The sequence below is a fragment of the Protopterus annectens genome, chromosome 17.part0 (genome assembly GCF_019279795.1).
Source record: "Protopterus annectens isolate FY-2018-M chromosome 17.part0, PAN1.0, whole genome shotgun sequence".
NCBI lineage: Eukaryota > Metazoa > Chordata > Ceratodontiformes > Protopteridae > Protopterus > Protopterus annectens.
In genome coordinates, this window is record NC_056751.1 from 605,358,390 (window position 1) to 605,372,713 (window position 14,324).

General features: G+C 42.0%; 1 protein-coding gene across 1 annotated transcript in view; it reads right to left on the reverse strand.

Moving 5' to 3' along the window:
- Positions 1–14,324, reverse strand: part of KMT5C (lysine methyltransferase 5C) — a 955,038-nt gene that overhangs the window by 673,234 nt on the left and 267,480 nt on the right. The window contains exon 4 of the mRNA XM_044059587.1: positions 9,762–9,924. Within this exon, the coding sequence (XP_043915522.1) occupies positions 9,762–9,924 (163 nt within the window). The remainder of the gene's footprint in view (positions 1–9,761; positions 9,925–14,324) is intronic.

The window sequence follows — 14,324 nt, forward strand, 5'->3', positions numbered from 1 at the left end:
AGATGAAACTCAGGTAGTGGCCGACCTGCACTCGTGTGAACTGCTTCTGCTTCGGGCTCCACGGCAAGAAAGACTGATGTAATGGCGTTGGCTGCCTTACTTTATACTATACTACTGACGACCTGATGTCAGTACTGAAACGACAGCAACCGGTGCAGAAATACTAAGCCTTTGGTATTCGGGCCAGCCGAGAGCTACCCTGGCAGGGATAACCCAAATGTGATGACTGCAACAGTGAAACACGAAGAACATGTGTAGTTGTGATCAGGAGTTACATTTCAGTTTCTTTTTTGTTGACATAAATTACACACATTTGCGTGGGGTTTCTCACAGAGCAGCAGCGTTTGGCAGTACCCTGTACAGATGCAAATGCATGGACAGTAAAGTTTATCTATATAACTAATATTAGGACTGTAACCTGTAACTCAGTGAGGCACTTCACGGATTTAAGCTTAGAGCAACAAGCTTGTGCATACAACACCAATGCACTATCTAACTGTATTCCCAACACTAGTGGCTACCTTAAGAATCCTTTGTATAACCCAGTCATCAAACCATAATAGTATACCCTAACACAAGTCCAGACAACATGGATATGCAACTTTTAAATGTTTCCATAGCCAATTTGACAGACATGGGCATCCTGAGACACAACTGTCTCATGCTCACAGACTACCTCTTAATCCTAAAAAAATAAACTAATAGAGTATGCGAGAAATGTGCATACACAATTTCCTTGGAGACTAAAATCTTGCTTACAAACAAGGTTGTTCAGAACACACACACATGCTACATCCACTACACAGTGTCAACCACACACACAGACTATCTTATGCAGAGGCAATAAAAAATAAAATGTCCCAAACCTCAAAGACCTCCTAAGAAACAAATGGCAAAACATATCCTCAGCAATTTCTAAAGTACTGAAGCACATAAACCAAACATCTTACCCAGGACTCTTGTCATAGGGGACTCCACTGTATGACACACAGATACCCCACTCACCAGACTGGATACGTTTCACGTCCTCACTGTTGAAGCTGGATCACAAAGTTGTCTTCTTTGAAATAAACATCAAGGTAGAAAACCCAACAAAACCTCTAACAGGAACTATTCTAAAGCAAACTACACGCTATTAAGCGACAGTTTATCAAAATTCAATGTCCTTCCGTACTCTGAATTCACAACAACCTATGCAGAATTTTTCACAGAAACCCTGTACAACTATGTAAATGACTGCAAAGAGGCTGCTGTACCAACCAGAAGCAAGCCCCAAACAAATCACACTGGTGGAATCCTAGCCTTAACAGGGTATACAACAAAAGAAAAAAGTCATGGCCAAAGTCAGAAAGACCAACTCTAATAATGACAAGAGCTCATTAATTAAACTAAACAGGAAACTAAGAGGCCTAATTAAATAAACAAGGCCATTTATGGGGTTAAGATAGCCTCTCAGACTAAAGACAACCAACTAGGCATTCTACAACTACGTCTGAAACCTTAGAGGCAACACACAGCAGTAAGCTGAACTGGTGGTATATGGTACCACCTACACCAAGCAATGTAACATAGCAAACATGCTGATTCACAGATTCAGCTTGAACTTCACCCCCACTTCTCCAGTGAAATCCCTACAAGCATAAGGCCCCTGCCAACTATTAGAAGGGAGCAGGTTATGGCAGCACTTGCTAAGGCCAAAAACACCATCTCAATGAGCCCAGACATTATGTTGCCTTCTAAACATCTTGAAACATAACCTATCAGGACCACCTGAGTCACTTTTCAACTACAGCCTCAAAACAGGCTACATACCACATGACTGGAGGACTGCAACAGTTATCCCTCTTCAAAGGGCAGACCATCAACCAACCCCAGAAACCACAGACCCAACAGTCTGACAATTCTAATATGCTAAGCCATGGAACAAATTTTATGGAAAGGATCAACAAAGACAATGGCAACCCACACAATGCACCATCCCAGTCTGGTTTTGTCAAAGAAAGGTCATGTCAACTTAACCTGGTGGATTTCTTTGAGTGTGTCATCAATGTAATGGATGAGGGGAAAATGGTGCATACTGCCTAGCTAGACCTGGCTAAGCAATTTGATACAATACCCCACTCAGGTATTGTTGACAAACATAACATGGAACTAGGCATAAATCCAGACTTACCTCGCTGGATTGCCAGATGGCTCACAGATAAGACCCAAGAAGTCAGGATTCACGAGACCACCTCTACCAAGAAACCAGTCACCAGCGGAGTACCTATGTTACAGTGCTGTGCCTGCTCCTATTTGGAATCCACTTCCTGAAGGTTAAAGCTAATGTCAAGGGTTTCTGGTTTACCAACTTGCAAATGATTGCAAATGAGGAGAAATCACAGATTCCCCCAGTGACACTAACATTTTGCAAGATAGTCTAACACAGACAAATGACTGTTGCCAAAGCCACAGATTAAAACGCAATGCCAAGAAGGGCATTACAGTGCCTTTTGGGAAAAAGTCCACCCAAGTTAAATACTCCATCAATAAGACGCCCCCTAGGGATCTGGCAGCATATGTAGACAGTAATCTGGATTTCGACCAACAAATAGCCAAGGCAGTAAGAAAGTCAATCCATGTCACCCAGCTTATAAGTAAGGGTATGGCATCCAAGTCATGGAAGTTATAGTACCACCTTACTCAGTCCTAATCAGACCCATCATTGATTACAATGCCCTATTATCTTTGGCGTGAATAGACATATGCAACAGTTGTAATGCCCACAGTGTTTCCACACCAAGAGAAACCAGGGTATTAGCACAATGTCCTAGATAGACCACCTCAAAGTCCTGAGAGACGATCTGTGCCTGGCATATAATGTATCCTCATATACAGCCCTGATGGACCTTCTGCATATCTGAAAAACAAACAACATCCGAAACACTAGATCCGGGGATATAAACTTTGTTTGCAACAGAAATAGAACATGCTGACATGAGAAATATGTCTCTCAAAGGATCCCTACACTCGGAAATAGGCTCCCACCCATTTGAAGCAGAGTCCATCCCTAACCCTATTCAAATGCAACCTTGACAATTGGATGGGAAATCAAAAATTCACTCCTGGTCTGACCCCATGCTTCTGATAAAGACTGACAGTAAATATTCCCTAACTAACATACCCCTCCCACTAAACCTTTAGCAACCTCTTAACTAATGTATCCCTTCAACTAGACACCCATGTTACACAGGAACACAACTGGGCTGGGTTGCATGGCTAGGCTTACAAAGGCCTTGGTAGTTGTTAGCCTAGTATATACCTATGAACTTGTAAGAAACATTGTATGGTAATTTATTCCAGAATTGGGAAAAAAAGTACAATGGTTAAGGTTTTCCACCTCCCATGCACAAGATGCAGGGTTTGATCTTGACCTCCGACCAATGTCTATATGGAGTTTGTATGTTCTCCCTGTGTCTCGGGGGAGGGGGGGTCCTCCCTCCTCCCAAAAACATGCTGGGATTTTCTACCTGAAAATCACCCATGAAAAGGAGATGTAGGCAGCTGCATAGACTCTAAATGTTGCCTATATGAGAAGCATTATACAGACGTTGGACATCGTCTGTGATGTGCAGTCTCCTCTAGAAAGGAGAGCACAGATCACAAACTGTGTGCAGTGCCAGGGTTAGCCACTCAATGGTTTAAAAATATTGTCTCTAGGTGAATTGGTTGCATTGACTAATGCCCCCAAAAATGGGCATAGGCATTTGCCAGTGATAAGTGGGTTTAGGACCTGGCTTACTCTGACCTAGACCACAGACCCAAGCAAACAGTGGCAGAGGTCTATGTGCCCACCATAAAACCCAGCAACCCTGAGTCAATAAGTTACAGTCTGGATGGTGTCTATTTACCCACCTTGGGTTAGATCTGATAACTGGCTGTAAAATCAACCTGCTAAACATGAACTAAGGACTGCTACACTCAACACAGGTTCACCAACATGATGCCAATTGGAAATGAATGACATGACAGTAAGGAGGAGCTAGACATTCTCTGTATCCAGTAGATAAGATGGAAGGGCAGTCTAGCAAAGCCACTTGGTTTGGAATCCAGAGTCTACTACTAAGAGGAGAGCAGATTAAAAATGGTGTGGGAATCGTGACTAGGGGAGAAGCTTCAGAAAACAATGAGGGATGTCATCACAATTACTGGCAGACTTACGACAGTCACACAAGTGTAAGGATAGGTCACTATTGTCACATTTGAGTGTGAGGATAGGACATTTTTCATAACCTTAGCCCTATGCCTCATTGCAGGGTTGTAACAGCAAGAAAAACAGTGCATTCAAGCAGCAGCTAAAAGACCAACCAGATAATGCAGGATAACTTGAGTTGGTGTTGATAACTGCAGAACTGAATGCACGTATTAGGACAAACTGAACAGGATATGAGAACTGCCTGGGTCCACATGGATGGGGCAACAGGAATAAAGGAGATGCCATTCCGGACTTTTGTCTGTCAAACAGCTTGAAGGTGGCCCACACATGGTTCAGCAAGACAGACTGTCACAAGATCGCATACAAGAGTGGCAAACGTGCAACTCAGGTAGACTTCCTCCTAGTAAGGATCCCTAGTGAAACAGTCTGTCCACACAATAAACCACTGGTTATAACAATCAGCTGCAAGCAGTAGTCAGAGAAGGCTGTAAGGTCAACAGAGACTAGGCTGAAGACCTGGAAGTTGACTGGAGAGAAAAAAACACAACACTTCAAATATTACTATGAGTTCTAGCCCCTCAGGAAGAAGAGGAAATAGACGGAGTTGAAAAAGAATGGCAGTGCCTCAAAACAGCATGAGTGAGGACTATGGAACAGATATGAGGCCGAGCTGGACATGGAAATAAGGTAATAAGGAGAGCTAGTGGTGGAATGCAGAAGTCCTACAAGTCATCAAAAGAAAGAAGTGCAGGAAAACTGTGAGAGAGAGAATCTGGACCAGGCTAAAAAGAAATACTGGTTGGCTAATAAAAAGGCTGACAGAGCAGTTGCAATAGTAAAGAATAAGGTATCAGAGGCCTGGAAAGTGATGCAGAAGATGGTACAAAGAAACTATCGGCTTGAAAGGCAAAGACAGAAAGATAAATAAGGTAGTCATCAGACACCCCTCATTAGGGGTGCCAGCAATAACCTGCTCACCAGTCCACAGGACACCAAAATCAGATGGAATAAGTACTTCAGCAACTTCTGAACAAATCCTTACAGAAGCTGTACTGGCCCAGATACAGCCCACAATTAAAGAGGATGAGGAGGAAAACACCCTAGAAGAAGTGTTGCAGCGGCAGAAGGGCGGCACAGTGGTGCAGCGGTTAACGTTGTCGCCTCACAGCAAGAGGTTCTCCAGTTCGATTCTCGGCTGGGGTGCCTTCTGTGTGGAGTTTGCATGTTCTCCCTGTGTTCGCGTGGGTTTCCTCCGGGTACTCCGGTTTCCTCCCACATTCCAAAGACATGCATCTGGAGCATTTCTCCCCGGGCCTCCGCTGAAAACAGGCTCTGTGGAACCTAGTCGGACATTCCCGGTCAACAAATGTTAAATAAATAAATAAATAAATAAATAAATAAATAAATAAGAAAAGCACTAAAGAAAATAAAGTCAGGGAAAGCAGCAAGCACAGATTAAGTCACAGAAGATATAAAGATCAATTCCCTATCTGTATCCATCAGCTCTATACCCTCCCTCCCATTTTTCAAAAACACTCTGACAGACTTCCTAGATAAATCTGTCTCTGTTCTTGCTCAAAACAAGGACAAACTATATCCTTAAATGTGGACAAGTACCTTTTCATTCCTTAAATCTCCTTACTTTCTCCCTTTCCTGTCCAACTCTTTTCCCTGACTTTCTCTATAAATACACTATAAGCCCGTTTTCCCTACTTCATATTGCAATTCCTGTTGCATTAGACTAACTTACCTTTAATTTCTCTACAAACTCTCTAAAATTTCTCTACATGTTAAATGATGGTCATACACCTTGTACTGATTCTTAACTAATGTTTTTATATTATGTCTAACTTGTTATAATTATTTGAACTGCAAATGCTTTTATTTTATTTTTGAAAATTGTATAATTATTGTTCTTACTTTTTTTTTGTAATAATTTGCAGCTTTTCTCCCTGGACCTCCGCTGAAAATGGGCTTCTACCCAGTCATACTTTCCTAGTAATCAAATGTCAACAAATAAATAAATAAAATGATCAAGATTTTTGGTGAGTTTGGGGAGAAATGGTTCCAGAGGCATTCATAGCAGTATGGACTGAAAGGCATAACCCAGATGAATGGAAAATAAACATTGTTGTACCACTGAAGAAGAGTAAAAGGGGCATTCACAACAGTGGACAGTACGGAGGTATCAAAAGTCAGTCGCACTGCATGAAAGTTCTACACAGGGTGACTGACAAACGAATACACAGGACAGTAGAAAGAAAGAAGGGAGATGATCAGTTTGCATTCATATTAGGGTGCAGCACAACTGACCCAATGTTTGCAATAAGACAGATAGTTCAGAAGAACCTAGAGATGAGAAAATGCATCTCTGTCTTGCTAACAAGTCATCCACAAACCCCACAGTTATGAATTTCCTGCAATATCTGTAAGTCAAACAGTGCCAGAGATACAATGTCTAAGACCTGAATTCAGTCTTGTGACTTAAACAGAACATGCTGGAGAGACAGATGTGTCCCAGAAAATGCCACTCCTATGGAATAGGCTTTCCATCCATGTGAAGCTAGGTTTGTATATTACCCAATTTTAAGCACAACCTAGACCAGTGAATGGGGAATAGGAAATTGACACCGGTCCTGGCACTGATGTTCCATATGAACACAGGTAGCTCAGAAATGCATGGTCTATTTGGATAAAGGACATCATTAATCTTTTGGGAAAACTTGGTTAGGCTTAGAAGCCCTCCACCCCACCCACCCAGATCATTAGCCTTGTAACAATTTATGAATGAATCTATGATTCTATAAAGCTATACAGAAGAGAGTCAATTATCAGAAACTTCAATTATCAGAACCAGCCTTCCAAAGTTTTCGGATAGGAAAAATCATAAAGTCTGAATATGTAAACATTTTACGTATTTGCCTGAGCATGTTTTTTGAGCTTGTAGCGAGCATGTGTGTGAAAAATATTCTTTATTGTCCTTTGGAATCATTGAATGGTTGAAAAGTGTATTTCTGCATGCAGAAAAAAAAACAAGATTTTAGAAGTTCTTTATCCGGTTCCATTATATGTTTGACTATCCGAACAATTTGATTATCCAAACTTCCCTAGGTCCCATTTAGTTCGGATAATCGACTCTCTACTGTAAAAAAAAAAAAAAAAGTTCAACTGAGCATTCACAGACTTGGAGAAAGTATATGGCAAGGTCCATACAGAAAACTGATTTTGGCAGTCTTGCAGTGGTTTGAAGTCCCAGAAACATTGTTAAAATTAGTGCTAGTTATGTACAATGATGCAATAACACAAGTACAAACAGTGTTCGGAATCACAGAGGGGTTCCCAGTGGGAGTGGGTGTTCATCAGGATTCAGCTCTGAGCCCACAGATGTTTATACTGGTGATGGATGTTTATACTGGTGATGGACTACATTAACAAACAGGTCAGAGGGGACAGATCAACAAAGTTTCTTTATGCAGTTGATAAGCCATTACAGGCAGACTCTGAATAAGAACTTCAGCAAATTACAGGGAAATGGAATATAAAAGTGAGGGCACATGGGATGAAATGGAGTACTGACAAGACAGTTGTAATGGCATCAAAATGAGAAATCATTAGAAGATGAGGTAAAAGGGAAAAGAGTGGAGCAGGTTAACAGCTTCAAATATCTTGGAGGGGTGGCTGAGAAGAAGGGAAGTCAGAATGAGAAGATCAAATCTAGAATCAGAGGGATTGCAGCCAAATGGCATAGTGTGTTGTCAAGGGTACTGTGTAACAGATAAATGCCAAAGAAGCTGAAAAGTAATGTGTATATAACAGTAGTGCTACCAGCACTGCTGTATGGTACAAAAACCTGGGGAGTGAGAGCAGAGCAGCTGAGGAAACTAGATGTGATTGTCATGAAGTGCTGAGACAGGCGGCAGGATGCACACTGTGAGACATAAGGCGAAATGATGACATCACAGAAGACGTCCAAGTAGCTCCAACTGCAGACAAGGTCAAAGTGAAAGCCTTACAGTGGTTTGAGCATGGGCAGGAAAGCAGATGGCAATCTAGTGAAGATGACTTGGGACAGACGGGAAGAGGAAACAAGGACATCCAACAAACAGATGGCTGGATTATGTAGAGAAGACCTGCAACAATCAAGCATAACTGTCAAAAAAGTTAGGAGAGTGGCTTTGAATCAAGAGAGTTGAAGACAGTTGATGCAACACCCTGACCCATGCAGAAAATGGGGAAAAAAGAGGGTTGATGATGATAACTTAATGACAGGCACCCAAGACATTACAGCAAACTCTGACAAATACAATCAGACAATTTAATATCAAACAGCTAGAATGTTATGCAATGGGAAGATGAAAACACCTGCTGCTATCAAAGCCACACAGTAGGCTCTATGTCACATTCTTAGGCTATGAGGAAAAGTCCAAACCATGTTAAGGTAGCAAGAACCTTCTTTTGTTCACATCCCTAATACTCAGTAAGGTCCAAACCAAAGGATAAAAAAAGTCACACAGACAAACCATTAAGTAAATAAGGCAAGAATAACCCAGCCAAGTTAGAGTTTTCATTGTGTAAAACCTAAAACTCCTGCAAAAGAGGCCCAAGGGCTACACGCAAGTGACCTGTTATAGACATACAGTGTTCTTGTGTCCATGTGGGTTTTTATGCTGTTTGCTACTGTTTTGTTCCACAGCCCAACAACATACTACAGGTGAATTGGTGATTAAAGGTGTGAGTGTGTGTGTGAGTGTGAGAGTGTGTGTGTGTGAGAGTGTGTGTGTGTGAGAGTGTGAGTGTGAGAGTGTGTGTGTGAGAATGTGAGTGTGAGAGTGTGTGTGTGAGAGTGTGTATGTCAGAGTGTGAGAGTGTGTATGTCAGAGTGTGAGAGTGTGTATGTCAGAGTGTGAGAGTGTGTGTGTGTGTGTGTGTCCTATGATAGATTGGTATAATATCCTGTATTAGTTTCTTTGCTTGTACTTACTAAACAGTGGGATATATATTCTTTGGCTTTCCCACAATCCCGGATGGGGTTAAGCTGGTAACAGGAGAATGAATGACATTAGTACAAATTATTGTGCTCATCAGTACTGCGTAAGTGGATTGTTTAGCTATACTTTAGAAACAAAAGGCTTTACACCCAGCCACTTATGCTGTGCTGATGAGATCACTAAAAAGGCCAAAACATGCATGTCCACAGCTAGTGGAATTTAGCTTTTTCAGCCAATGTGTACCCATGAAGATGTAAAAAGTAAAATGTCACAGGCATTTAAAAGCCATGTAGCTAAAACATGCAAATTCTACACATAAGGCAACCAGATGAGAAAAACTACAATCAAGTGCCTTGAGGTAGCAATGCTAACCTGTGCACTGCTGTACTATCCATGTAAACATTAGTAAAACTGTCTTTCACAACAGCTAAAACATTGTGCCCCATGTTTCTTTTGTTAACTATTACATATATAACATGTTTGTTTCATATACATGGTGGTATATACTTAATGATTACTAATACTCATGAGGAATGAATATATTCTCCACCAATCATCCATAACAAACAATCTCTTACATGTGTCCTGAGTCTGGACTCCTGCTGTGGTTTGATCCTGAAGTACTGCTTTGCCCACTCTCCTTTAGTTAGAGCTTTGTATGTCAGATCCAAGTTCCCATTTCTTATAAATTTTTCCAGCTCCTCCCACAGGTACTGAGGTCTACGAAGCATTGGAAGAGGGCTTCAAATGAAAAAAGAAGTTGAGAGAGTTAGATAATTGTGAGAGAAAACAATAGACTACTACAAATCAGAAATCAAAAGATTAACAGACTACTGCACTGACAGCTCAGGGCTAGATCGGTTTGTGTGTATGAAAGGTAAAAGTTAAATTAGAAGTAAATTTTAATAAAAACAAAGTAGCTGATTACAAGACCAACAACAGCCACTAATACATTATTTACATAGCAACCTTAGTAGTAAGGGTCAATGCATCTACAGGGATGAGCTCCTCTCAACAAATTCCAAGGTGACTGATGAAGTTGCATGAGATGCTGTAGTTTTTCCCTGGATGAAAAAGAGCTCAAGTTCACTTTCAACAGCTGTCAGGCTCACTGAAGCAGTGGAATAAAGGGCAGGACCAGTTCCGAAGACACTAACCTAAGACTAATTTGTCAAGAGGGAGAAGCCTTCTGAGCTGACTGGAAAGGAGCTACACTAGCCCTTTCAGCATCTTGTCAAGCCACTGAAGTAGTGGAAAAACGTACAGGGAATAGTTTCTAAGGCAGTCACAGTACAGATGCACAAGTAAACTTACTGTAACAGTAGATGTGCAAATAGTTCCCTGCTGCAGCAGCCTAAAGTATATGGGTTATATGCCTGCCAAGTATTTGGCAACCAGCTAGTTTCCAAAGCTTTGTTGCAAATTCCACGCACCCTAAATGCTGAAGGGCTTGATGGGAGCCAGATAAATCTAGTGGGTAGGGTGCAAAACCTTCAGAGCTTTTTTGCCTCACAGTAGAGGAAGACACAACCCAGACTATGAGGTAAGCAAAAATATCCACATCCAGCCAAGTACTGCTTTATCAAGAAAAAAAAAAGCAGGACAGAGGGAGGGTATCCCTACTGCAACAATGATCTGTATAAATACAAAGAAGTTATGTACTCACCATAATATTCCATGTTTGTTGTCCAGTATCTCGCCTTCATTCTTGCTGGTTCAGAGCCGATCCTTAGCTCTAACTCGGCTGCATACCAAAACTCGAGAACTTGTACTGGCTCAAGGCTACAACCTATCCCAGGATGCCTAGTGACTGTTCTCCAGGTCTCGTTTGAGAGACTACTCCCTAGGGTATGCCAACATACAGAAGAAATTTTATGAAATATATTGGTCATAAAGTTAAAGAGGCAAGAAGGGAATCAGACCATATTTTGCCAATTGTAAAGTCCTCTAGATCCTCCAGGAGGGGGAATGGATGGGTGGGATGAAAGAATGAAGGTGAGATACTGGACAACAAACATGGAACGTTATGGTGAGTACATAACTTCTTTATGTTATGTTGTCCTATCTCACACCTTCATTCTTGCTGGTTGGGACAGAGTCCCCAGCACTTTTTCTTGGGTGGCTCATGGAAATAAACTCTTCAGGACAGTGGAACCAAAGTATGCAGTGTTCTGGGAGGCCACATCTACTTTGTAATGAGAGATAAAGGTGTGAAGATTAACCCACGTAGCAGCAGCACAAATTTAATCCAATGGGAGTCTAGACTGAGAGGCAATGGAAGTAGACACCGCTCTAGTTGAATGTCCTTTAACTTTCCTTGGCGGTTCTTTATTATGAGAATTACAGACATAGGTGATGGTCTCAGTAAGCCATTTGGACAAAGTAACTTTTGAGACTGCCATGCCTTTTTTATTTTCTGAACAGGAAACAAACAACTGGTCTGACTTTCTGAAATCTCTGGTCCTATGCAAGTAAAAACACAACTATTTATGCACATCCAGTTGGTCAAGCTTATATTCTGCCTTGTTGCCATGGCTAAGAGAAAACACAGGCAATTCTATAGATTGGTTTAAATTCACTTCAGAACAAACTTTTAGTAAGAAGGAAGGATTTGTTCTGAGGAAAACTCTATCTTTGTGGAAAATCTAATATGGAGGGCAGATAGACAGAGCTTGCAACTTTGAATCTCTCCTAGCTGAAGTAATTGCTGTTAAAAAGACTGTTTTCCATGATAAAACTTTAGTGAACAAGAGGATGCTGGTTTGAAGGGGGGAAGGATCAAGGATGATAATACTAAATTTAGGTCCACGGAGGAGAGGATTCTCTTAAGGGTGGTCTTAATAGAAAAGTTCCCCTGAGGAAAGCTTTGCATAATCTATGGGACATTACAATGGATCCAAGGTCTCCCAAATGATAATTTGATATGGTGGCTAATTGTAATAGTATAGTAGCTGCTGTTGCCCTTTGATTAAAGACTTCTGTTAGAAATTCCAAAATTGCAGGTACTGGGGCTATAAAGGGATCTGTGTGTTTTCTGTCCGCCCAACAAGAGAACATCCTCTATTTGCTTGCGTAAAGTTTCCTAGTTGTCTTTCTGTGCGAGGAAACCAGAATGTGTCATACTGCAGGGGATAATTCTGGAAGCCTGGCTAAGATTGGAAGTGGAGTAACCACAAGCTGTCAGCTTGAGGCTCTGAAGAGCGGGATGAAGCATTCCTGACAGATGCGCCAGAAGATCCGGCAATGGGTCCAGGATCCACGGGTCCTCCTGAAGGTGGGGCCAAAGAAAAGGGAAAAAATATCTGACGAGGCCAATAAGGAGCAATGAGAACTGTCCTGCGACTCAACGACCTGGCTTTCTGAATAACCTTCAGAATCAATGGAAACAGGGGGAAAAGCATAAAGAAGTCCCGGGGGCCAATCGTGGATGAGTGCATTCCTCGGTGACTCTGCCGGAGGGGAAATGAGGGCAAAGTAGTTGCTGCATTTGGAATTGAAGGGAGTGGCAAAAAGGTCGCAGCAAGGCTGGCCCCATTTGTGAAAAATTTGATTTGCAACTTCCTGATTTAGGGACCACTCATGAGGCATGATAATTGCTCTGCTTAGCCTGTCTGCTATTATGTTGGATTTCCCCGGGATGTGCGCTGCCATTAGAAAGCAATGTGAAGAAATTGCCTATTGCCAAACTCTCTGGGCCTCTCGACATCAGGGATAAAGTTCAGTTTTGTACCAACCATAAATGTAGATGTTCGAGTGCTAATACAGCTGCAGTCATAACAGATGGGTTTTCCTGCCGTCAGGCGGGTCCTTGGTCGGCCGAATTCCAAAGTCTAGGTCCGGCGTCAGATGTCGTCGCTTTCTCCCTGATGTCAGTGCGACAGGGGTACAAAAGAACCAGCCAACACCATTTTCTTCAGTTTTTCTTGCCCCAGATGTCAGGTGCCCCCAGAAGGAAGGCAAAATAAGAAGTTATGTACCTACCATAACGTTCCATGTTAGTTGTCTTCTCTCGCCTTCTTTCTTGCTTGATGGGTTCGGAGCCGATCCTCGGCTCCGACTCGGCACTTGCTAAGCTCGAGAGTCACTTTTACCAGCTCGAGGCAGCCCCATATCCCATGATGCAAGGCGGTAAGTACCCAGATCTCGTTTGCTGACAAAGGGCAATAGCACCAAGCATAAAATACTTCCCAAAGGAAGAAAGAAAACTTACAGACGGAAGAAGGACCAGGTCTGAATGGTCTTCAGCATAACAGTTTCTTATAACAAGGTCTGTCCAGGCCAGGGGGAAGGAGGGAGGGTCGCAAGAAAGAAGGCGAGAGAAGACAACTAACATGGAACGTTATGGTAGGTACATAACTTCTTAATGTTAAGTTGTCAATCTCGCCTTCATTCTTGCTTGATGGGACCGCGTCCCTAGCACCTCTATCCTGGGTGGCTCAATGGAACAAACTCTTGAGGACTGTAGAGCCAAAACTGGCTCTGTCCCTGGAGGCCAAGTCCAATTTGTAATGGGAAACAAAAGTGTGAGGAGAAGCCCAAGTGGCCGCTGCACAAATAGTGTCCAAAGGAAGTCTAGCTTGAAAGGCTGTAGAAGTAGCTAAGCTCCTAGTTGAATGTGCTTTAGGTTTTGAGCACAGTTGTTTTCCCCTGAGCGTATAAATTTCCGAGATGACCGAAGAAAGCCATCTGGACAAGGTCACTTTAGAAACAGGGAGGCCTTTTTTTATTATCCGCATAGGAAACAAAAAGTTGATCAGATTTTCTAAATTTTTTTGTTCTGTCCAAATAATATCTAAGTTGACGGTGGACATCAAGATAATGTAGCTTTTGTTCAGCTCTATCTGAATAGTTAGGACAGAATACAGGAGATCAATGGATTGATTCAGATTGTTCTTTGAAGCGACCTTAGGTAAAAAGGATGGATTAGTTCTCAAAGATACTCTGTCTTTGTGAAAAACCAAATAGGGGGGGTCGAACCGAAAGAGCATGAAGTTCAGACACCCTCCTGGCAGATGTAATAGCCACTAGGAATAAAGTTTTCCAAGAAAGATATTTCAGGGAACAAGAAACAGCTGGCTCGAAGGGGGAAGAATCAAGGATGTCAGCACTAAATTTAGATCCCACTGAGGAGGAGGATTCCT